This window comes from Papilio machaon, chromosome 16, assembly GCF_912999745.1.
Source record: "Papilio machaon chromosome 16, ilPapMach1.1, whole genome shotgun sequence".
In the NCBI taxonomy this organism is placed as follows: Eukaryota; Metazoa; Arthropoda; class Insecta; order Lepidoptera; family Papilionidae; genus Papilio; species Papilio machaon.
Window position 1 is genome coordinate 2,226,114 of NC_060001.1, and position 24,016 is coordinate 2,250,129.

The 24,016-nt window shown below is 34.0% G+C and overlaps 1 protein-coding gene across 6 annotated transcripts in view; it reads left to right on the forward strand.

Annotated features, from left to right (window-relative positions):
• The window catches only part of LOC106715756 (zinc finger protein 608-like), a 99,441-nt gene that overhangs the window by 34,649 nt on the left and 40,776 nt on the right, over positions 1 to 24,016 (forward strand). For all 6 annotated transcript variants that reach the window (XM_045681710.1, XM_045681711.1, XM_045681709.1 and 3 more), the window contains one exon: positions 9,093 to 10,016. In XM_045681710.1, the coding sequence (XP_045537666.1) occupies positions 9,153 to 10,016 (864 nt within the window). In that variant the 5' untranslated portion in view covers positions 9,093 to 9,152. The remainder of the gene's footprint in view (positions 1 to 9,092; positions 10,017 to 24,016) is intronic.

Genomic DNA, 24,016 nt, shown 5'->3' on the forward strand with positions numbered 1-24,016 from the left:
TTAAGCAATTACTAGAATGATAACTCTCATAACATGCACAATGAAATCGTTAGCTGCTTAAAAAGCTGTTTTTCACCCATTAGAACTTAATAAGTCAATTAAATGTCAACATTTCTTATATGTTATACACTACTTTAAAACTTATCTATAAATTGCTATTTAGTTATCTACTGTTATGGGGTATAAGTAAAATTAAACATTAATATTTGCTTCTATAATTTTCTTAGCAAAAAACCGCAAAAGTTCAGAGGATAGGCACTTCATTCACAGACCTTCACTAGACAACGGAGTAATAATAAATAGTAATAGTCTAAGGAGAAGTTTTATTGTGGTATTCCGATAATTTCTCTTGAATTAAATAATTACAGAAATATTACTATCGTTTGATCGAGTATTACCGCAATATTTATGAATATATTTATATTATGAATAAATATATAATATATTAATAAATTGAAATGGATATTAATGATAATGTCAGTTTAACAACGTTATGTTTAATCATTATCTGAACGTACACCCCTCATGTAGCCCGCATCAAAGCTATGCAATTTGTATGACGGGACACCTACATTTGCGGGTGGTAAGAGAGAAAGAGACAACACGTAGCTCTTAAGCGCTCGGGTAGAAAAGAGATAGCGTACAAGCTTGCCAGCTATCATAACGAATTTCAGACAAAGAAACCGTTGTACTAGGAATACATATGTCTAGATGAACTTTTAACAGGCAGCCATTTGAAGTTTAGAAATTAAAAATCAAAAAGGTATTTTTCTTTGTTACAAAATAATTTATCATTTTTTTTTATCTGTCGAAAACAATTAATCAAAACTGAATTAAATAGTTTTTAGAGTTTGCCTTTTTAATAAACAAATTAGGAAGACAATAGACGGCAATAATAGCCGTTATTGCTTTTAATTAAAATTATAATTTCTCTGATACTGAAGGATAAGAGAAAGATATTGTCATAGTTAATTTTTTTAATCTAATTTAGAATTAATGATGATGATATAATCAATTAAACTAATAAAAAAAATGTAAAAAGATAAAAGTGATTAATAACGAGCTCATATTTAATTGTAGGCAAATGTACATGATATTGGTACGACCAAATATTTTGCAGTTAATTAATTCAATTGAATCCACGTATTATTAATTACTTTTGTATAAGTATTCGAGTTGGTATTTATTTTTAATACACGTGCAGTTTATAATTACTAAATAAATATATTTCTTATATGTTGTCTTATGTTAATTTAGTAACATTGTCTGCCGTTCGACCTTTTAAGCACTTGACTTTTTTTGTTTGAGCAATAAATTTACGTAGAAAAAATATAAGAATTATTAACAAGAAAACAATAGAAACAGTACAAATCGTTTTTTTATCCTATTTTTAATCACTAAAATCTGTTTTTTTTTTTAACTCAGAGTTTTTGAGTGGTCTACATTTTAAGATTTAATAGGCTTTTTTTTAACGTAGGGAAATGCCTTACGCATACTTTTCTTTATAGGACTAAAGATAAGTTATGTTGGGCTTGCACCGACTAAAACCCTACGGTGGTCGCCCAGAGCACTAACGAGGAGTCTCGGGAACAAATAGGAACCCAACCGCGGCCCCCCAGGGCTTTGCTACGAAAGTAACCCTTCCCAAACAATCTTCTACCGCCTTGGAGCCCCTCTGTTGAATAGAGACTACCAGTTGCCAGTGATTTTGTCCTCGCGAAATTAAAAAATCCAGTCATAAATATAGCTTAATGAATCCGAGTATAGTTTAGCTTTCGGATAATAAAATAATTTTTCAAATAGGTTCAGTAGTTTCAGAGCCTATTCAATGCAAACAAATAAATCATCAAATCTTTCCTCTTTGTAATATTAGTTTGTAAAAAAACCAAAATAGGTAGCCTATGTGTTCTGACAGACTATGTTCTACATCTATACCAAATTTCATCAAGATCCGTTGAGCCATTCCGGAGATACCTTCAAACAAACAACCAACCATCATCTATCCATCTAAACATTCGCATTTATAATATAAGTAAATTGAATTATAAAAACTTCTGTCGACTCGGTTAGGATTAGAATTTAATTAAAAAATCTTATTTGTTTTAAATAAATAAGGAAGAGTTTATAATTAAAATAATAAAATTAACTCTCCAATTAATTCCATCTCGTGTTAGTGTAACCGTTTCAGAATTCCGGGAATAAAAATCTTATCCACGGAATTAATAAGCGCAGAGGCAAGGGGATATTTTTTCGTTTGTACGTTTTGAGTCGACTCGGCTGTAGTTTTTAGAGTTACCGAATTTTTTATTTGAGTTTGTAATGGCTCTTGTGATATGTTTTTGTTATTTGTGACGTCTGCTCGCTTATTTTCACGAGTGGTTCTTTTCAATGTTCCTTTTTCTTTAAATTTAAATGCTTTAAATTTCCTAACGTATTAACAATATGCTCATTCCTTTTGTATTGTTGAAAATTTTGATATATAACATGTGGCAACAAGGTATTATTAATAGTATTTAGGGAATTAAATAGTTATGGTTAACATCAAGAAATCATAATTTTAAAAAATCATCCATCCTGCTTATACGATAAGCTATTAGTATATACCACGTGGAATATTTAAAACTATTCCAATAAAAATACATTGTATGGTAATTTAAAACTAAATTTGGTTACTTTATCGATTAATAGAATTATTAAACACACGCATTTATTTATAACTTTATTTACAGCAGTAAAAACCCCTCCTCTTATATGTTTTTCGTCAGAACTAAATAATGAAACATTATATGAAGAGGCAACAGATAAATCTTAACAGTTGAATACGTAATTTAACTTCGTTTAAATGATGTTTTGTTTAGTCATAAAAATACAATTAGAGTTTTCATTGGCGAAACATTTGTACGAAAACATTTTGTTATCATTCTCTATTCTTTAAAGAAACAGAGATAAGAAACCAACTATCATTTATATAATTTAATCTTTATCTACATGAGAATCCCTTGTATCTCAGACTTTGATATAATATGAAAAAATCTAAAGTAACGTAACAATCAAATGTATATAAAGATGCTACTAAATTTTATCAAAAAACGTTACATAGCGTAGCTTTCAACGCTTGGTTTAATCTAAGTATTCTTTTAAAAGATGACAGGGTAAGGTCTCCACCGCGCCCGTACCCATCCAAATCAATTTACCTTCATTGCCTTTTACAAAGAAAATATTACCTTCAACTTCAAAGGGACGACAATAGGATAGCCATTATTTTAAAACTTTTGGTATACTTTTCATCCGCTTTTATAAGTGAAGTTTGTAAATACAAGTTGAAAATGAGAATTTTATATTTCTCTTTGGTTTGCAAAATAAAAAGGTTTTATTAACAACATTATTGAGAAACAAAATTTACTTGCAGAATGTCCGAAATAATTTTTAAACGGGGATTATCCTGAAAAGTTGACTCATGTGGTTACCATAAACACATTTTAATGGTTCACGTATGCATGTTGTCTCTTTCGCTCACGTCTAAAACTTTGGGAGTGACAAGGATAAGTATATTAGCATATCTCCGCTCACAAGATGGTGTACGCATGAGAGAACTAGCGTCAGACATTAATCCACGTATGCTATGTTCTAGATTACGTACTCCTAGTTTATTATGCTAGTTTAGATTACAACCATGATTTATTTCTTATATAATTTGCTAGACAAGAAAAAATATAGTGGTTCATAATACAAATAAAGTTATAAAACAATGAATAAATTTAATTCCCTAAAGAAATAAATTTACAAATCCATCTGCGTTAAACAAGCCTTATTATGTACTGTCGTTTATAGAACGAAACATTATCCATTTAAAAACACAATTGTAGTAAATATAATTAAGTGGTTCGCTTGTTGGATAACTTACAAGTCTGCGAGTTGTCGGGCCGCACGCCAGAATCGCACGATATGCTTAATAATATCATTTACGGCTTTAAAATGTTGAACACGACACGATAGTCGACCATTACAAGTCTCATTATAGCTACGTACAAAGTGCCGCAACTCGGCCGAGATACGTTGCTTTTGCTTCTAACGGATACTTACATCATTAGAGTGAGCGTGAGATAATCTATGTGGGCATTATCGCTACCTCAACTAGTGACAGGTCAATTTGTTAATTTCCCTGTCGTCGAATAACAAATGGATTTTATTGTAAGGCAACGGATAAACCGGGATTTTATTAAAACCGGTTATAATGTGCACAATGATGTATCGATCGTTAAGTTTTATGGTTTATTGTTTTGTTAAATATTATCCCATAGTGATTGTAAATATGAATTACGCAAAGCGGTTTAATTTATATACCGTATTGTTTTGGAGGTTTTATATAATTGGGTATGTGGTCTAAATATACAAAGGATTTTCTATTTGAGATTTTGAATTTATTTTACTGTTTCAATTTTTAATCTTTTCTTTTTTACAAATACCCATCTCGTTGTCAAGCTTCAAGCAGAAACTTTTACTTAATGTGAAACATTCTTAACGGAGACGTAACACTGAAGACGAGATTTTTTTTTGAAATGTTGATAATATGCAAAACGCGTGAAATAAAAATGTAACTTTTTATTTTTCATTGTCTGTGTAGTTTATTTCATAGAAGTAAAATAAAAAATATGATGTATATTTTTGAAATATATTTTCGCGTGAGAGCAAATTTTTCTATTAAAACAAAATGCAATTGCTGGCGAGTTAGGTAGGAAAGGAGAGTTCGATGCTCGGGCAAGCAGCCAAGTAGCGCGGCCGGTTCGTAAATCACAGACGGGTACCAGGCTCGCAGCGCATCGAGGAGCCCCATCAGCCGCCTTATTGACAAACATACGATCCGGCCATAATGGATTTGGAGTCGCGATTTATCTGCCGTTCTCGACTACGACTCTTACGTTTGCATTTCGGGTTAAATCTAGCGTTATTTATCTGACTAGTTTTATTGATTAAATATCGTCGCTTATTTTCTTATATATTATCCGAATGACAGTATTTTTATGGAAATACTAGTAACAGCTTAGGAGTTAAGTCAGATCAGCTTTTAATCTTATCGGCGCTAATACGACTTCTTGCGAACTAGTACTATTGTTATGATTTCTGGTGTTACCGGATTTTGTTGTAAAGTCCATGAACATGTTTTGTGCCTATAGAAAATCCGAGGGTTAAGTGGACTAAATAAAAATACTAAGAATGTGGTCATACTACATACAAACAAATATACTAAGTCATATAAAAGATAATAAGAGTTGAAATTTTTAACGTACTTTTTGTAGAAAAAACAGCAAGATATGTCGCCATCATGATATAATCTACAGCTGGCAAGTAAATATCGGAAGTATCCAGCTAATGTCATCCGACAGACGTTGGGAAAGTTCCCTGGGAACTGCTTTCCTAATAGGGGAACATGATTAAACATTACAATTGTTTTTCTGTACGTGTGCTCATTATATCCATAATCATGCGTTCAAACTTTGATCTTTATACAAAAAAAAAGTTGAAATTCACGCTCAAAAATTTGGTATTTACTTTGGAAGTACATGATAGACGACTTTGCGATTTAACTCAAGGAAAAAATTAATTCAAGAATTTAAAATTATCAATGCCGACGTATATTTTACCAACGAAGCTAAATAATATTAATTAATTATAGTAATACGTATGTAATATTTTTAGCTTATTCAACAAGCAATTACTGTGTCAGATGAGTTATTGTGTTGCAATCATAAAATGTTTCAAAACATTTGAGGTCAAGAGTGTATTGACATCTCAACATAATTAGTATATTATGTGCATAATATTTATGTCATTAGTTGTTTTGCCCAACCTTGTTAGAGTAAATATATATTCGAGTATTACTAATATTATAAATGCGAATGTTTAATGGACGTTTGTTTGAAGGTATCTTCGGAATGGCTCATCGGATCTTGATGTAATTTGGCACAGATGTACTAAGCTGTTACGTATTGGGAGTAATGAAACGATTGCTTGCTTAGCGCAGACTGTTTATTCAAGTCGCTGTCACATTAGCGGCGGGCGCAGCCGCCAGTTCGGAAACACGCGCAGGGCAAGCGCATACACAACATCTAGTTTATAAACAAGTTTAAGTTTCGTTAAACGCTCTAGATATAGAAAGTGTTTACATCAATTTTTAAAGGAAATATTAATTTAAACGATTAGGATGGCCATATTATACACGATAATTTTAGGATACACTATAACAAAGAAAAAGAGTAACATAAAATATTTTGAAGACGCTTTGAAAACTAACAATAAAATTAGTAGGTTGCAAGACAAATAAAGAAATAGCTGCAATATTTACTATTGAATCTCTGCCTACCTCATATTGTGAACCATGATTGTTGTAATTTTTATCTTTTTACGCAAACAATCACAGTATGTTTATGTTGATATACTTGAAACAACATGTGTTATCTTGTCTCTTTAGTATTATGTTTATTAATTCATTTATACGTCAGATATACTTTATGATAACATATCTTTAGCATATAATTTTATTAATAATGTAACATAGTTGTAATAAAGTATTTGATTTTACACATCTGAAATACCAGAGGGCCTAGCATGATTTTGTATCACGCGCTTTCGACATAATGTGTGTTTGTATGAGTTTTACTGGTGTACTTTGGGTTGCACAAATTTGGTCGATGACGTTACGAAAACGTTCTCAGAAATATTCGTGCTAGGTCTACTGCATTCTTATACACAACGTGCCAATTTTAACGCCGTGTTTATAACTCTAATAATATGTTATCTCGAACATATATTCATTCAATTTAATATTATTTCTAGTACTTGCGCTACTTTCAATTTTTTTTTCAGAATTTTAATGTTGAGTTGAATTGTCTTTGTGTCATGTAATTCTTGCGTTGCACGCAAAATTTACATTATTATAACGATAACGAGAAAACATGACTCGTTTTCGTGTTAAGACATGATTAAAATTGAAACCATTTGTTTTAGTTTTACGTGTTGGTTAGTGATAAAGTGTTTGTATAAATAAATTATTTATGTTTATAAAATTTATATTATTTTATTATGCAATAAAACATTATCTTTTGCTAAAAGGTCTATATTTTTGTTTTATACATATTTTTACGATTTTAATACGTAACATTTTAACAAATTTAGCCTTTATAAAGGAAATGGATTTGTTTACAAAAAAATAATAATTTCTTTATATTGATAAATCCTCGCCTAAAGTTGAATAAAATTCGTAGTGCCGGTATTTTATCTCTGATTTACATTTTAAACCGGATTGAATTTCACTGTCAACAATTTTGTTATTTGTAATTTACATTTAGTTTGAGTAGAAGTCGTTTGTCATGAATAAATTATACACGGCCAATGTACAGACACAGAATCAAATTAACTTCCCACTTAAGATATTAGTTAGGATCGAGTATCACACTGTTACTATTAAATGGGTAGGAAATAAACGTCTTCGACTGTACTGTTTGAATATGTACTCGATGCCACAAACTTTGTTCGTTTAAACGAGAGCACTCGAAAACCGCAACACCGCTGCGGCTGCGACACTCATGAATATGAACGTAGCAGTTCACCCTCGCTCTTGACTAACGAAATCTTTTCGGCAGAATAAAAATTAACCACCTCTCCTGTTTTTAATCTCTGCTGCTAGAAATGATTGATATGGGTTTGGAAGAATAAATAAAAGCAACCGTGTGGGGAGGATACAAAATTTTAGAGGCACCAGGCAGACATAAGCCCGCACGTCATAAAAAAGTTACGAGGAGATCAAATGGGCGCAGTAAACCCGGCTCGTCGCCACCGCGTTATACCTGTCCTTTGAAGTAATCGTATCCTTGTTGCTCTGTTATCCTAGTAATGCAGGAATATTTCACTCACCATGTTAATAAATTTTTCTAACTTGGTTTTGTGTCATCGACGTGAAATTTATTATTATATAAATTTTGTTGCACATAGCGACTAAAATCGCCAGGTTTATAAGATTTACGTTGCCCTCTGTCGATACCTAGGTCATTAAAACAAAACTTAAGGTACAGAATATTTAAACAATCATTTTTTTATTTAAACAATCAAATCTTGTACTTCTTACTAATATTATAAATGCGAAAGTTTAGATGGATGGATGTATGTTTGTTTGAAGGTATCTTCAGAACGGCTCAAGAGATTTCGCAGAAATTTTGCTTCGACGTAGAAAATAGCCTGGAAGAACAAGAACGAATAATTTTTTTTTTTTTTTAATTCCGCGCGGATAGAGACGCGGGCGACAGCTAGTCGTAAATAAAATAAAAAATCAAGAAATTAAGGAACAATAAGAATGTAATTTTTCCGACGAAGAACAGGTTGTATACAATTGTAATAAATATGCATAGCTTTAGCACTAAGTATGCGTTCTAGGTTCATATCGAGCTGCGCGCTGGTACTCCGGCCTTATCTCCAAGATTTTATGACTTTTTTACGATTATTGCCTCTCCGAATCGGTAATAACTCCTTACGATATGAAATTTCTATAAAGGAATCATTTCAAATGGATATGTTCATTTAAGTCTCTTTATAGGCCCAGAGTTAAATTTTATTATAACGAATTGTACTCGTTATAACATCGAAGTGTTAAAAGAAAATGGTTATTAATAACGAGCATTTCCGTTCACGCCAGTTAATTAAGTAGTGGATCGGAATTAGAAAAGTTTAACATGTTTTGAAACTTGTTGAGTGTTTACGATTAAAATTTTGTAATAAATTCGTTTACTGTAAGATGGCTTTTACATAGGGTTGCGGATTATAAATAAATTAAAAAAATGTTTTTATTATATTGTTATTGTCTTTCTACACAATACTCCAATTCTTATGTTGTAGGTATGTCTTATGAAAAGTAGTCTGTCGCCGCTATGTCCAAACAATGTATGTAGTAGTAGTATCTTTTGTTACGGCTTTTTCTTTCTTGTTTTGAAGCACCTTTGAGTGGTAATATATTGTATATATTCTATTTTACATATAATATATTGTACAGATTCGTGCTGTCAGTGTGCAATATATGTGAGACTCTCTTGTTGGTGTTGCAGGGCTACAATGGTGTGTGCGCGTGCGGCGCTGCGGGGGGCGGGCGCGGCGAGCCGGCGCGCATGGCGGCGCCAATGAGGGAGGGCGCGCCGGCCGGCGGAGCTCGCCCCGCGCCCCTCGCGCCCCATGCGCCCCATGCGCACCCTGCACACCCCACCAACTTTGAGTACGATGACAACGAGTGGGACATCGGCATCGGCGACCTTATCATAGACCTCGATGCCGACATAGAGAAGACGGACGAGGCGGGCGGCATGGCGGCGCGCGCCGAACCTGACGCGCAGCGCACCGCGCTCAAGATGAAGATCAAGCGCACCAAGCCCGGCACCAAAAGCTCCGAGGCCAAGCACGAGATCGTCAAGTCGAACGAGATGAATGGCGAGCCGAAGACCGCGGCGGCGGCGGCGGCTGCGGCTGCTGCTGCGGCTGCAGCGGCCGCGGCGCCAGCAGTCGCCAAGCGAGGCTCGGGGGGTCACCGGCGCGACAAGGCGCGGGAGAAGCACCATCACCCGCACCCGCCCCACGACGTGAACGGAGTAGCGCGCGTGCCGCCGCCGCCCAATGCGCCCGGGCCGCCCGCACCACCCTCGCCGGCTCAGCCGCCGGCTGCCGCGCCCCCCGTCAAGCAGGAAGCGCGCCCGCCCGCGCCGCGTCCAGAGCCCAAGCCCGCCGCGCCGGCTTCGACGCCTACTCCTCCCGCGAGTTCGCCCGCGCCCGCGCCTCATACACCCCTACCTCCTCCGACACATGCGAACCATGCATCGCATGCGCCTCATACACCTCATACACCGCATTCGACCCATGCGTCGCATGCGCCTCACACGCCTCACGCGCCATCACCCGCTGCCAAACCAGAACCGGACGATTCGCGGCAGGAGGCGAACACCGCGCAGCCTCCCACCAAGAAACAGAAAACTGAACCTAAGGTGAGTTATATTTTTAATCAGTGAACTCAGGGTTTCTGAAATTATAGTGCGCTTCGCGTGATATACAGGCATCCAATGAATCACGTGAAGTTATTTTTAAAAACATTTAGATCGCATCCTTAGAATTCCAAGTAGCTACACAACAGTGTTCAATGTTACCATTTCTTTCTAAAATGATAAGGTTTTCTAAAACAATTTACACTTGACTGTGTGATTTCATAAATATAGGCTATCTGTCAATAATCTAATAAGATAAATGTCGAGAACTAACAAAGCAACGAGTATCAGTAAAAGATAAATCCTACATTAGCTAGTTGTTTGCGCTGCATGTTGTTACATCGTGTTGTATTAATGTAATCACTGACGTCTTCTATCGTAACGTACACTTATCGAGAGACCTTGATCTAGATGTTAATTAGTAAACAAGCGACGCGCCTGACACAAGAGCACGAGGGCATTTCAATCAATGCTACTTTATCGATAACAATATAATCGAATACTAATTGTCTCGATTGCTCTTATCGGCCGTGTATCCGATTGTTTTGGACTAGTGTATTTAATTGTCGGGGCTTAGGGGTGTTTGCGAGCTTGATTGAGTGCAAACTCTCGTGGGGTGTAATCCGCGCCTGTCGCCCGTCGCCCGCCGCCCGCCGCATCAGTTCATTAAATCGACCGAACCTCCCACTACCCCCTGCTGCCCGCCCATTCCCACCTCGCACTCGCACCGAACGCTCGGCCGTAACAATAGCCGCCGCCGTATACAAATTAATGCTATTGTGGTTTCCGTGGCTAATAATAATAAACTTTGTCTGTTACGTCTATGCAAATGCATGCAAACTATTCGGATAAATGGATATGAATCTAAATAGAATATGTTTGATATATTGCACTATATTAAAGTCATATTTTATGCCCTTTGTAATACACAACGTCTTTAGTTTTGTAAACAAAAATTTAGTATCCGCTGAGAAATCCAACACAATTTGATAGCTTATGAAATTTTCAATGTTATTGACCATCGAAGACCTAAGTAGAAACAACCACCAAGAACCATAAAACATCTATTTGATGAGCATATATATTAGGTATACTTTTAAGTTGAATAATCTTTATCAATAGCTCGAAACAAACAAAATGATAGATCTAAATCATTTGTCAATAAAATAAGACGTCGCCACAAAAAAAAACCTTTATGATGATTATTACGACGATATTTCATGATTATTCTGCATAGGGTGAAACGTAAATTGTCGAGAACTTAAGATGGAGGGTTCTCACCCCTCTTTCTTAATATGTTTAATTCTATGGAAGGGGAACAAGCGAGTACAACGGCCTGCTAAAGTTATTTAATTTATCACTGTCGAGTGCTTTAAAGAATTCCAAAACGCTTACGAAATCAATTTTACTCTCAAGTGGTGAAGTTTTTGAAATATATATTAATTTATAAACATCAATCCGTTCAAGAGTTCTTATCTTTAAAGTTTTCCCTCAGATAATTCTGTGATTTGGAAGAAAAAAACTCCCCTATTTGAAAATATAACAACATTAACAGAAATATGACCATTGTTCGCTTTCTGTATTAAAACTATCTTCAAATGGCCTATTATTATTACAAATGCTTCCAATAGGGGTCGCACCCTTGTCAATAAAATGTTTTTCGATTATAAATGGTTCGACTACTTAATCCCGCAAAACGAATGAAAGCAAATATTCGTTCTATTAATTTGTGGTTCTTGGCAATGAGTCCGGTTTAGAAATGGAACTGGCGTTTTGAAATGTGAAATATTTCTATTTTACTTTATGATGCCCTATTTAAAGAGATATTTAATAAGACTAAAGTTGTAAACTGCTGGCAAATTCACTATCTGTTTTATAAATAATCAGTGCTTAAAGAATTATCGTTCCCCACTTAATTAATTAACACATAAAATTATTTTACAAAATTTATAATTAAAGGAAACAATTTTAATTACCTTTCTGTCATTTAGTAAATTAAAAAACTTCAATATTTTAATGTTATGTTTAGTAACAAATTACATATTCAATGTTAAAAGTTCAACCTATGTTAATTGATATCAACACGCTCGACCTTTTCGTGTTATGCCAGTTAGAATTTATTTTTACAAACCTAATGACCTTTTTTTTCGAATTCGATAAAAATAAAAAATAAACTTTTTTATTTACAAAAAAGGTGCGAGACGATCGTACGATCGTCGAAAATTTTATGTATAACATGTTCACATCATCTCGAACGAAGTTAATAGCGCTCGACGCCGATTATACTGATCGTTCTGAATAAATTTCCATGTTAATAGGGCTGGTGATCAAAGCTTAGGGCTGTTAAATTTCAATAAATGCAGTCCCAAAGACTGGTGGCAAGAAAGCCAAAAGTAACCACTTGTCAACATTAGTCTCCTTACGAAAATACGACTTTCAGTCATTTATTTTTTATTACCGATTTTGATACTTATGCTTCGTGATATCCCGAAGAGGTGACAGCCCTATTAGAGCAGGTATCGATGTATCAACCTATCACGCATCGAAAGTGCTCTTAGTTAATTGAATTAAATATTCATGTTGATTTTTAATAGCATTCATGAATATTGAAAACATATTTTTTTTCCTTATAATCGATTTATGTGAAAGATATTTCTGGTTTTTGAAATTTGTATGAGAATTCCTACGCATAGTTTGTTAATTGTATTAATATATAAAATTTAGTTAAAAATAATTTTGTAGTGTATAGAGAAATTAATGACTTTTATCACGAAACAGCACTTGCTGCTGTGACACATGTTGTCTCTATTTTTTTAAAGATAATATATGTCTACACAAATATCATTGCAGTATAAACCCATAGTAAGATCACATTATCTGTATCGATTTTTTTCACTTCTCGATTCAATTCTCATAAATGTAATGGGATTGAGATATGTTATGATGTTAAGACATGAGATATTAGTTTCTCGTCGAAGTGTTTTATAAATTCAGTAGAATTTTTCGTTCCAACGAGTCTATTTACATCGGAGAGCGGACGTATCGTGTTACCGCCTCGAGCGTACCATGATAACATTACGAAGCCTTGGCAAAAACGTCCGCTCGAGAACCAAATTAAAATTATTTTAATTTGCTATATTCTCTGTAATTGATAAGTTAAATTGAGTTCCGGGATACGTCCCCTCGTAGGGTCGAGGCTCGAATCGAAACAATAATTGCACGTTGCCCCTCGATGATTATTATTTTAAGCCTATCGACGCTTTTATATCAGGGGTTGTCATCTTTCCTTTTTAAAAAATAAAATTCTGATCTAAGTTAACAATAATGTAATTTTTATTGTTAAAGTTATTTTTTTATTCGTCGTTTTTTGTCGATACTATTCTTACTTGTATCATGTATTATAATTTTATTTGACTTTGTATGAACTGAAAAAAAAACGAATTGAAGTTGTTTAATGGATCATTAATTAACAATGTGGATTTATTTCAACTTTAACATTCGCAAAATTAAAACAGGTTTATAAATGTAATTTACGGATGGATGTGGGCTAATAATCGATTAACCTTTCAATAAATTGACACTAAAATTATACTTATAGTAATAATAGTATTTATTAATAATATTTAATAAACAATATATAATTAATAATTAATTAGTAATGTAATTTAATTAAATATTGGTGTTAGTTACCAAGGCAGCAGAAGGTGCAAGGAAATGTCAGACGGCTGCAGACTACTGTGCACGTAATTATTATCAGCGTAATTAGGATGTGAATGCAGTCCGTAGCCCGCGGCACAGACAGCCCACGTACTAATAAATGCCATTATTATTTTCTGGTTCGCATTATACTAGTTTCACACATGGGCAGTATAGTAGACAGTACTGCTATTATTTGAATGTACACTTCCTGTTAAAGAGTGCGTTTAAATAATAGCGGTACTTCAGTGTCATTCTGTACGAGGGCAAAACATTATTTGCCCTCGTATGAAACAAATAATTATAAATAATCCGCGATGTGTTACTGCCCTCGTTTATTATGTCACTAGCAATTGTTATGATAATAAACATTCATTCCTCCGCTGCAAATTGATTTTATTTTAATTGTATTGGATATAATGGCGCTGGATATCGCGACGTCTCGACCGACGTTTATTCAAGACGCTCGTTTTTATAGTTGTTTGTTTGACGATGTGATTATATTCATGTAACAATGCTTTTTGTAAGGAATGAATAAATTTCATTTTTATCTGTCTGTGAGAAATGTTTTAAACATAATTAACTAATGTCATTTAAATTGAATTTGCATAGGTTATCGGATGTATGTTTTTTACTAATTTATTTAATAGATACTTTTTGTATTAGAATAACGAAATAAGTTTCTTTATCTTTAATTTTAAAAGCACAGAATCTTTGTTTAAAACATTAAAAGAGTATTTCCATTCATTCTTTTCGTATGGACGTAATGAAACTGACTTCATATAAATATCAATCAAAGTCGAACGAAACACAGAGGCTCGCAAATTAAATTCAATACAACGAGATTTGTATGTCGATACGAGCGTGTTCACTCGACGCTTTAAAATCGTGTTTCGATCACTCACTCACTGAATACATATTTCTGAAGCGTATTTATTATAAAGCCATTTAAGTGGCGGTCCGGTCCCCCGGCGCATTTGTGGATCGAGTCGGGTCGTGGCTTTTCTGATCGACCGAGTCGAACGATTGATTCAGTGTTCGACCGACTCACAGTGAAACCGATCGATCGACCGAATCGGGCCTCGTGTCGGTCGTGCAGTCGGTCCCGCCAGTAATCCGCAGCTGTCGTATACCTGGCCATGTCTTTGTTCGAGTGGAAAGTTTCGCAGTGAAGCGTTGCTCGAAACGGATTTGTCGCAGTCGATGTTGTGCTTACACATTTGTGTATGCGTATGGGAATTAGTGCTGTTTGCCTGGTAATTGCTTTCATGCTCCTCACTGGTGTAATTTAGTCTCCATTGAACTTTCGATTTAAATTCCTATGTATTCTCCACTAAATAAGTTTCTTTAATTTTAGTTTACAGTTGAAACGTAAGTAAATAAAGATGTAATTTTTATATGCAATGTTACTTTTTAGCAAAACATTGAAAAAAAGACAGCATTAAAAAACAAGAGAACATAGTTTCTTTTACCGTGACAAAAAAGAAAAATATTTTTTTTCGAGTCATCAAAAAGGATAATTACGATATTTATTTTGTTCGTGCTCAGTAGTCCTTAATCTAATAACGGTCTCACAAAATAAGTTCAATGTTGTTAGAAAAATAAAACTTGGAATGGTCGACGGATTAAGTCGAGCGACCAATCCGGAGACTAATAAAACCTTCTCAAATGCAATATAGGGGAGCCGGGGATCAAAAGCCGATTTTTTGTAACATTTTTTCTTATAAGCCGCTATTTTGCCCTCTTTTGTGCCCGTGTTGTTTACTAATGGGTTCTGTTGGGTTCGACTTAAGATAATAACTCGAGGTTTTTTCTCGCCCATGTGTCGGCTGGAGTTTTTGCCGCCGGAAATGAGAGAATGTCGTTCACGAAGATTAAAATTTATGTGTCTGTTGATCTTTGAGCTTAATCTGTAAAATGTCGGGGTATACTCTGGGCGAGCTTGTTTTTATATCTGTGTATATATTTGTCTTTACGATTCTAATTTGCTCTCACTTTACCCGCGCCGATTCGTGTTTGTTATGTAAATAGCTTCCGTCGCATTTAATTACCGGTCTGTGAACGTTATCACGGCCGGCAGCGGTCGCCGGCTGGTAACAATTTTTCATCCCTCGAGCGGCAACATCGGATGCGTATAATAGTTATCGCCGGATAATCAATCAACGCTCTCGTTTAATTCCCCAATATCCTGCGGTGGAACTAACAATTACATGTGGAGGGTCCCGTATCGCCGGCGTCCAGTACGGTGCCAATAACATAAATTGTCACAACTGGGAAGGGCGCCCCCCTCCCGCTACCCTCCCGTCCCCGACCCCTCGCGGCATCCCCGCACTTCGCCGAGATTGCTGTGGACTCGACAATCGATATTCAATCTCTTTGACGCTACGCTCTGCCTACTTTCCTTACTTTGTGTCGACGTTTAAAGCAGATTATTGAGATGGAACAAGCGACGCTTGAAAATTCAACACCTTATTTTTTATTGTTTGTATTTATTTAATCCGTGGAGCTTCGTTTTTATATATTACAATCATTCGATCTTTTGTCATTCATTTTCTTTAAGAAAATAATAAAATACACTCTGTATTCTATTTATTTTTTAACTCATTTATCTGTTGATAAATCAATCGAAAGTGTGTTGAGTTATGTTAGTCGTAACACATTCACTGTGTGGCCATGAGATATAACTTTTTGATTTATTTCAGCCGTAGAATCGAAATATATAAATCACTTTGAATCTGAGTCTTTATCTACTAAACTTCTATAGCCACTATTAAATTATTTTCTAAACGTTATTCCAACAGCTTCTCGACTTCATGTGTTGACATTATATGGGTTTAAAATACCGGCTGCAAGAAAAAAAGTTGCTGGTACTCTTGTATTTTTTAATATTATTTTTTAAGTGTCTAACCAGTTTTTATTAGGTATTTGATAGCTCATCTGCATATGGCCAGAAGCCATGCATCGCGCATGTTATTAGGTGTGCATACGTAATTTGTTTGTTAAAGACGACGGCACGCAGTTATACCCGCGCTCTGAATAATTTAAATTCTACCCTCGTCGAGATTCAGGGCGGAGACCCCCCCCCCCCATTTTGTGTTCGGGTAAATTTCGTTGTGTGCGTCCGTATTTTATTGCGCATGTGTATGTACGTTTGTGACTACCACTTCGTGTTCTGCGTTCCTGGTACAAGCGAGCTTTGGATTCTTTGTTCCGAAATCGTTGGAAAAGCAATTTTAAATTTAAACGAATGAGTTCCCACCGCTGACACATACGTAGGAAGACATATTCATCCTTGTCATTATCATTGAAAAAACTCAGACAACAAATTGATTCTGTTGTTGTGTTAATAATCTGTGGTCAATAAATAAACCGGTTTATTTGTTAAATAAATTTCATTTTCAATCATGAAACATCCATCAATTGATGTTAAATTTATTCATAGCGGTGGCGAAGTCGCTTTTGTAATGCCGTTTTCATTTCATTGATTGCTTTTCGAACACGAAATAATAACAATCGAATTAATGTGCGCTTATTTTAGATATAACAAAAGGGCCTTCTTCATTCGTATAAGTCGTGCGGACGAATGGTTTAATACATTTCAATGGCTTTTGACGGTTTGAGTGAGATTATATTTCAAAGCTATTGTAAAGGGCTCTCGAGGCGCGGATGGAACAAAATACACAATAATATTACTTTTTATTAGTTTTTTGTACAATTACACTAAATTCACCATCGATATCTTCTGATACACATTTTGTACAAGAACGAAGATAAAATATACATATTTTATCTCCATACATTACAAATAGTTATGAATAGTAACCATGTCTCGCTTCGTCTATATCAGTCTCTTTATGAGTCTAAAAATGTTAAAGCATTTTTTACTGTCAGTATAAAATATTACATTTAAATATGATCATTAATATCAAGATAGTATTTATAACTATGCGTAATATGTACGTAATTTAAATTTACGCAAATGAAAACCTCGGCCGTCTCATTTGTCTTCCAATAAAATGGAACTAGCGTGCACCGTGACTGAATATATTTCCAAACGTTTATTCAGAATTAAAAGGTACACACGAACTCATGCGGACCGAGCGCCCGAGCTCTGTGGCTGTAAATTAAGCAACGCGTCACAGACTAAACATCGCCGAATCAAAATATTACCGGAATAAACATTCGACGAAAGAAAATTTTAGCCAGCAATTTGGACGTGACTCCTGTGGCTACGACTGTTTATACCCGATAATATTTTGATGCAGACCGCGCCACCCACGTAACCGTATTCGTCTATTTAAAGACGGCCCCTCAAAGAAACCTCGGCGGCCACTCCACTTCTATTTGTATCGCCTTAAATTACGCCTCGCTAAATCAAAAACCAGATATTTTAATGACAAGCTTATATTTCATGCCATGTATCAATTACTTTTTTTTATAATCCGACTTTTATAACGTTGATTCGACTCTTATTTCTTTAATACTTTTTAACTATAAATGTTATGGAATTTTTTATATTATTAATTTTCTTTGAGTTTGTTAATGATTTAATATATCGATATGATTTAATATATCCTTAATACAAAAAAATTTATTTTTTTATTACCGTTACTTTTCATGTAGGTAGGCAACCGATATCTGAGATAATTACAATGAAGTTATCTGAGATAATTATAATAAAAGTTAAGCATGGTATCAAAAGATAAAGTTGATCTCTTTTGTTTTAACAAGTTAATCAAACAGACGTGTCATTTAGACATTAAACACCGTGTTTAAATCTATCTCGGTCGAATTGATAATAACAGGGTTGCATAAGCGCTCGTAGCTACTGGCAGCTGTTGCTAATTAGTCCAGCCGCGCGCTAATTATTATTTAGTCTGTTGTAATGACTGCTCTGTTCATGTCTTACTCTGTGCTCGCCGTCGGATAACTAAATTATATATGTTTCTACTAATTACTAAAACTAATTATATTCATAACAAGTAGTCGATCGCTACTTCGTCAGCGTGGAATACATAAAAATAGCTTTTGTTACTCACGCATACATTAGCTATCGTGCAGTAAAAGTCCCGTCAAAAACGGTCCAGCCGTTTCGGAGATTACCTAGAACAAATATGGATATGCGGACAGACAGACAGCCAGGCAAACAAGAAGACTGAAAAAAATTATAGAATTGTTTTTATTTTCGTTATAAATATGAAATTGTTATTTCAATGTAACATTTATTAATGTTATTTAATTAATTAATTAATGATATTTATGTATTTTTTATTATAAAATACACGATTTTATTTACATTTATGTTTGTATAATAATACTCGTTATCCGTGCCATGAAAATATTTAAATATCAATTGTGGTTAAGTATAAAGATTCAAAATACAATTTGTGGTTTAAATATTCCCGTGTTTGTGTATAATACGGCGGTATAATAAGTATTGCTCATTTAAACATTTTCACCTTAATATTATTTGTTAAAGCTAAATATTTATAATCTCAAAATATTCCAATGACTTTAATATACAGATTTGTATTATTTTATCTCAGATCGAAACGATTTTATCTAAATGACAAAGAAATTTTGAAAACCAAAACTTTTATGTTGTTACATCGGTATCTTTATCACATTACAGTTTGACTTGTTTATTGATTGATTATTCACTCTACCTCATGTTTTGGTCGCTTTGATTCCTTCGTATGTTTTATTAAATAAAACATAATTCGAAATACATTGGGAATATTAAGGAATAAACGATCAAAGTAGAGATTCCTTCATGATGGAATGCACTACTAAAAATATATTTTCTTGGTTTTGTACACTCACATGTGTATAATAATTTTATGTAATACGGTCTTATAATATGTCTATTTTATTATGTGTAAAACATAACATTGTACTAAAAATTATTCATTGTACTAAAGATTAAATCTAAACATTATTTAAGATAAAATGCATTTCCTTTTTATTTAATCTTTATTATAATGGTGTGTGAATATAAATTCAATGTGTTATTTTCGTTTTGTTACGTTTCCAGCGAGCGCTGCTACGTTTTACAAAGAACATAAGTAACATTTTGTAGCCCGTAAATATGTTTAAACAGAACTCACGCTGTGCATCTTTCGTGTCGGAATGTTGTTTCTGAAATGTGTTTACAATGTTTTAGTTTACGTTTGTGCTTCCTTTGTGTAATCTTTTTATGCAATGTACGCTTTAACAATGCACAACAAACTCCTTAAATTTGTAATTTCTTTTCCTAAGCTTTTAATTGGGATTGTGCTTAACCCCGATGTTAAAATTAAGCGTAAACCTCATCTTTATAATATAATTGTATACATTCTATTTTCAAACATAAGATCGTGAAATCTCATTATTAAAATTAACTGTAAGAGATGAAATAACTAAACTAACTGCAATAGTTAAAGTTTTTCTTTTGTTTCGAAAGAAGTTAACAGTAATAACTGTCGTGTACCAGGAGTACATGAAGCGCAAGTAGCGTATAGTCGAGGATCGTAAATGAAGCGGAATTCGTGGCTGGGTATAATTTCCTCGAGTCGGTCGTTCGAGCGCTGCGCGGCGACCGACGGTGCGCGCTCTGTGAGGGGCGCCGTCACTCGACAACGGATTAAATAAAGTTTCGTAGCGCGTTAATTGCCACCAGGGGCTCGCTGCCGAGCGCTGCCATGTCTATAATGAGACGGCTTCTTTAATGAAAATACCGAGACCATGCCCTGCCCCGACTCTCTCAAGCGATTCACACGATTATGACTGCACGCAATGTTCTTTGTTTAAATAAAATATTTCTCCTAAATAATGTAATAATCATATTAATGACAAAACGTCACGATTTTGGACCACACATGTTTTAACTGTACGTTGTTTTGAGTTTTTATTACACTTAAATACTTTTTATTGCATACAAAGATACTTTTTACACCATAAATTGGATGTTGATAGCCAGTGATTTTATATCATAAGCAATCGATTACATTCACGGATATAGATCGTTTCGAAGCAGCAAGTACGATGGTAACAATTACACAGATTCGTGTAGAGATAATTGAAATCGCATGAATAATCATTCGAGATGTACCAGGCAGCTGGTGTACACGTCACATCGCGTGACCGTGATGATTAAGGTCCCAAAAAAACTAGGTAAAGTAATATCGGGATATTTGGTTCTCGGAATCATTTTGGTCCGACGTGCCTTCGAGTTTGTTCGTACGGTATCAAGATAAAAAAATGTTGTTAAATGTTATTTTTGTAAAAAAAACCGTTTTTCCCAAAATAAATTTGAAACATTTTGGATAGGAAAAAATATGCAGTTACTAGGAATGCATAAATCTATAACTTTGACATATTTAAAAAAATCCAGGAAAATAAAAATTACCTTTTTATTTATACAAAGTGTGCACGAATATTGCAATAAAAACAGAAATAAACTTTCAAAGTACAGGCAGATCGCGATGGTCGTAAATATGTATTTTTAGCAGATGATTGAAATAAAATACTTTTCGTGCAAACAAATTCACTTTGATGTTCGGGTGAATGTGTAATTACTTTTTATTTTTGGTTTAATTTATTTATCTGAGGATTGAAATATCGTTTATTTGGCAGTGGTATTATTATACTTAAGTCATGATTGCTTAGTAGTTCTATGGCCCGCTTCCAGATATGATAAACCCTTGATTACAAGAGTTGTTTTTTAGACGACTCTGATTACTTTTGTTTACTTTTTTTTAAATAACATTGTTGCTAAATAGGAATAGTTTTTTTTTAGTAAAACTATGTGGACAAAAAAAGTATATAGTAACGCTTATAAAGTGGTTTTTGGTATTTGAAAAACTCGGTGGTCATTGGAAATTTACGTAACCATTAGTAATTTATAAATGCGAACAGGCAATGCTTCTAGAGCGGTCGAAGTGTTTTAATAACGCTTTTTATCCAATGCTCATTCTGCTCACGAATGACGACCGTACCTCCACCCGCCTTGTAAATTACTCCCAAGACGACTTTACGTCGAAGCCGAGGCGTTTTTCTTTATTTTTTTATTATAGAACCAGTTCGCATCGTTAATTTTTAAATTAAGCACTTAATTACAAGTCGACGTCCATTTACGCCCGCAGGGAAGCTTATAAAAACTAAATAACGTGTAGTTGTATCGATAATTATACCTACATAATTAACTTTTAAATGCCGGGCATCGGAGCATCACTAAAATGTACGATTATTGAAAAATCGATATGTTTGTTCAACTCGATTAGCGATTTAAATATCGATGTACAAACAATGTGATGAAATAATTTATGGGTAAAGTCCGAATTGGTTTTACACTACTGTAATTTTTTATTTGGAATATAAACACATCACTCACGAATGATCGTTTGTGACACCATATATTTTTTACGTCTAAAACCGGAAATAGCAAAGTGTTATTATATCTTTATTTATTATCATCAACAGTCGTCTTTTATGTTCCAATTAATTAGTTGTGCTATTTTGACTTGTTTTAGCAACTAATTACCCTGTCGGTCTTGCCAAATAACCGCTCGACTCAATAACGGTGTAGACGGCTTTACTGATTGATGAACATTTGCCAGCTCAACAAATTGTGAGGACGCTTCCCCCTCCTACAGATTTAGTCGTCATGATGAATTACATCATTATGCGCCCACTCTTACATGAAAAAAAAAATGCTGTGTAATTAATAGGGGAGATATTTACCTACCAGTATAACATGAATTGCTGGCGGTTTTAAATGAATGTGAATAGAGAGCTCACGGTTGAAGTACAGCGAACGATGAGCGGATTTTATCCGACGCGAGGCATTTAAACAATGTGAAGGCATCGCGCGGACATTATATCATACTCGTAAATCAGTGTTGACGCGCAGCTGTAATTGGCGCGCTGCGGCCAGCCGCCTCCGACTCCAGCGCTACTCTATTCATGCTCTCCTGGTGGCACTAGATACAAAAGCAATGGACGATGCAGTTTGTTATTTTTTAATTTGTCTTTAAGTATTTTCCAAATTATTGTTTATTTATTTTATTTATGAAAAAAAAAAATTCCATCCGTTCTATTTTTTGTTATTGGCCTTTTTTTTTAAAATAAGATTTGACATACAATAAGTTCATTAATAAATTGAATATCATAAATTAATTCAAAATTAATCATAAGTAATTCCTTAATATCCAATTCAATTTAATATTGCGTATTCTGGTAAAGCTGACCGTTGGATAATAAATTAATCTGCTATCTGACGTTTGCTCGTAAATCATTATAAATTGTGTTTGCTACATTGTAAGCGTACTTATATATTGGTAGTAAGATAAAAATTGGCAATAATTGATTTTGTTTATCTGTATTGTAATGAAATTATATGACTTAAGAAATTAATTGAACACACTTAAGAAAATATTGTAAAACATTTTCTTAAGTGTGTTCAATTAATTGTTCAAATGTAAAAATATAAAATACAAAAAATCTATACCTAATCGGATAGGCAGAGATATGAAATAAACAAGAAGTTAGATAAAATATTTATAGGTGCTTACGTTAACTAATCATATAATTAATTAACATTAAGTCTATTTAACAAAGTAATCTTATTATCATAAAATTATTACTTTTTTATCTGTCCAAAATATATTCATAGATATTTTTACTAAAATTGTTTCGTGGAGGTTTATTTTGTTTTATTTTTCAAGCCATCGTTGTTAAAGATGAATGGCGGCCAGTTCAATTGAGTGGCGATAAATGGCTGACAACAAACCGGTCAACAAAAAAAGTTCTTCGATACGATACTTAAAAAAAATACGATAATTAAAAACAATTAAAAATTAAATGTTAACCATTTATTTTTGTAATAGGTACGCCAAGTTGTTTTTTTTTTATTTAAACAGTCAAGAAATAAGTTTTATTTCTTACTATCTTATCACGTTTTCAATTTATATATTTAAATAAACACTACAACGTAAATGACAGATCGATAAATACTGTAAAATTATTCATAACGTTGATTTTTAATATGCTGGGATACATTCATTGATATTTTATGTATTAAAAAAATCGCAAATCAAATATGTATTTACGAAAAGTTGTTATAAAATATATCCACCATCCTTATTACTATATAGGCGTGTATCAAAATTAATGTTATACTAAAATGTCTACTCTATAACTAGGGCTAAATAGATTATTTACCAGTAACATGAAATAAATTGGTCTTTTTGTACAAAAAGTAATGGTGTAAAAGGGCCAATAGAAATAACATACGATTGTCAATTCAAGCCCCAGACAATCGAGTGCGA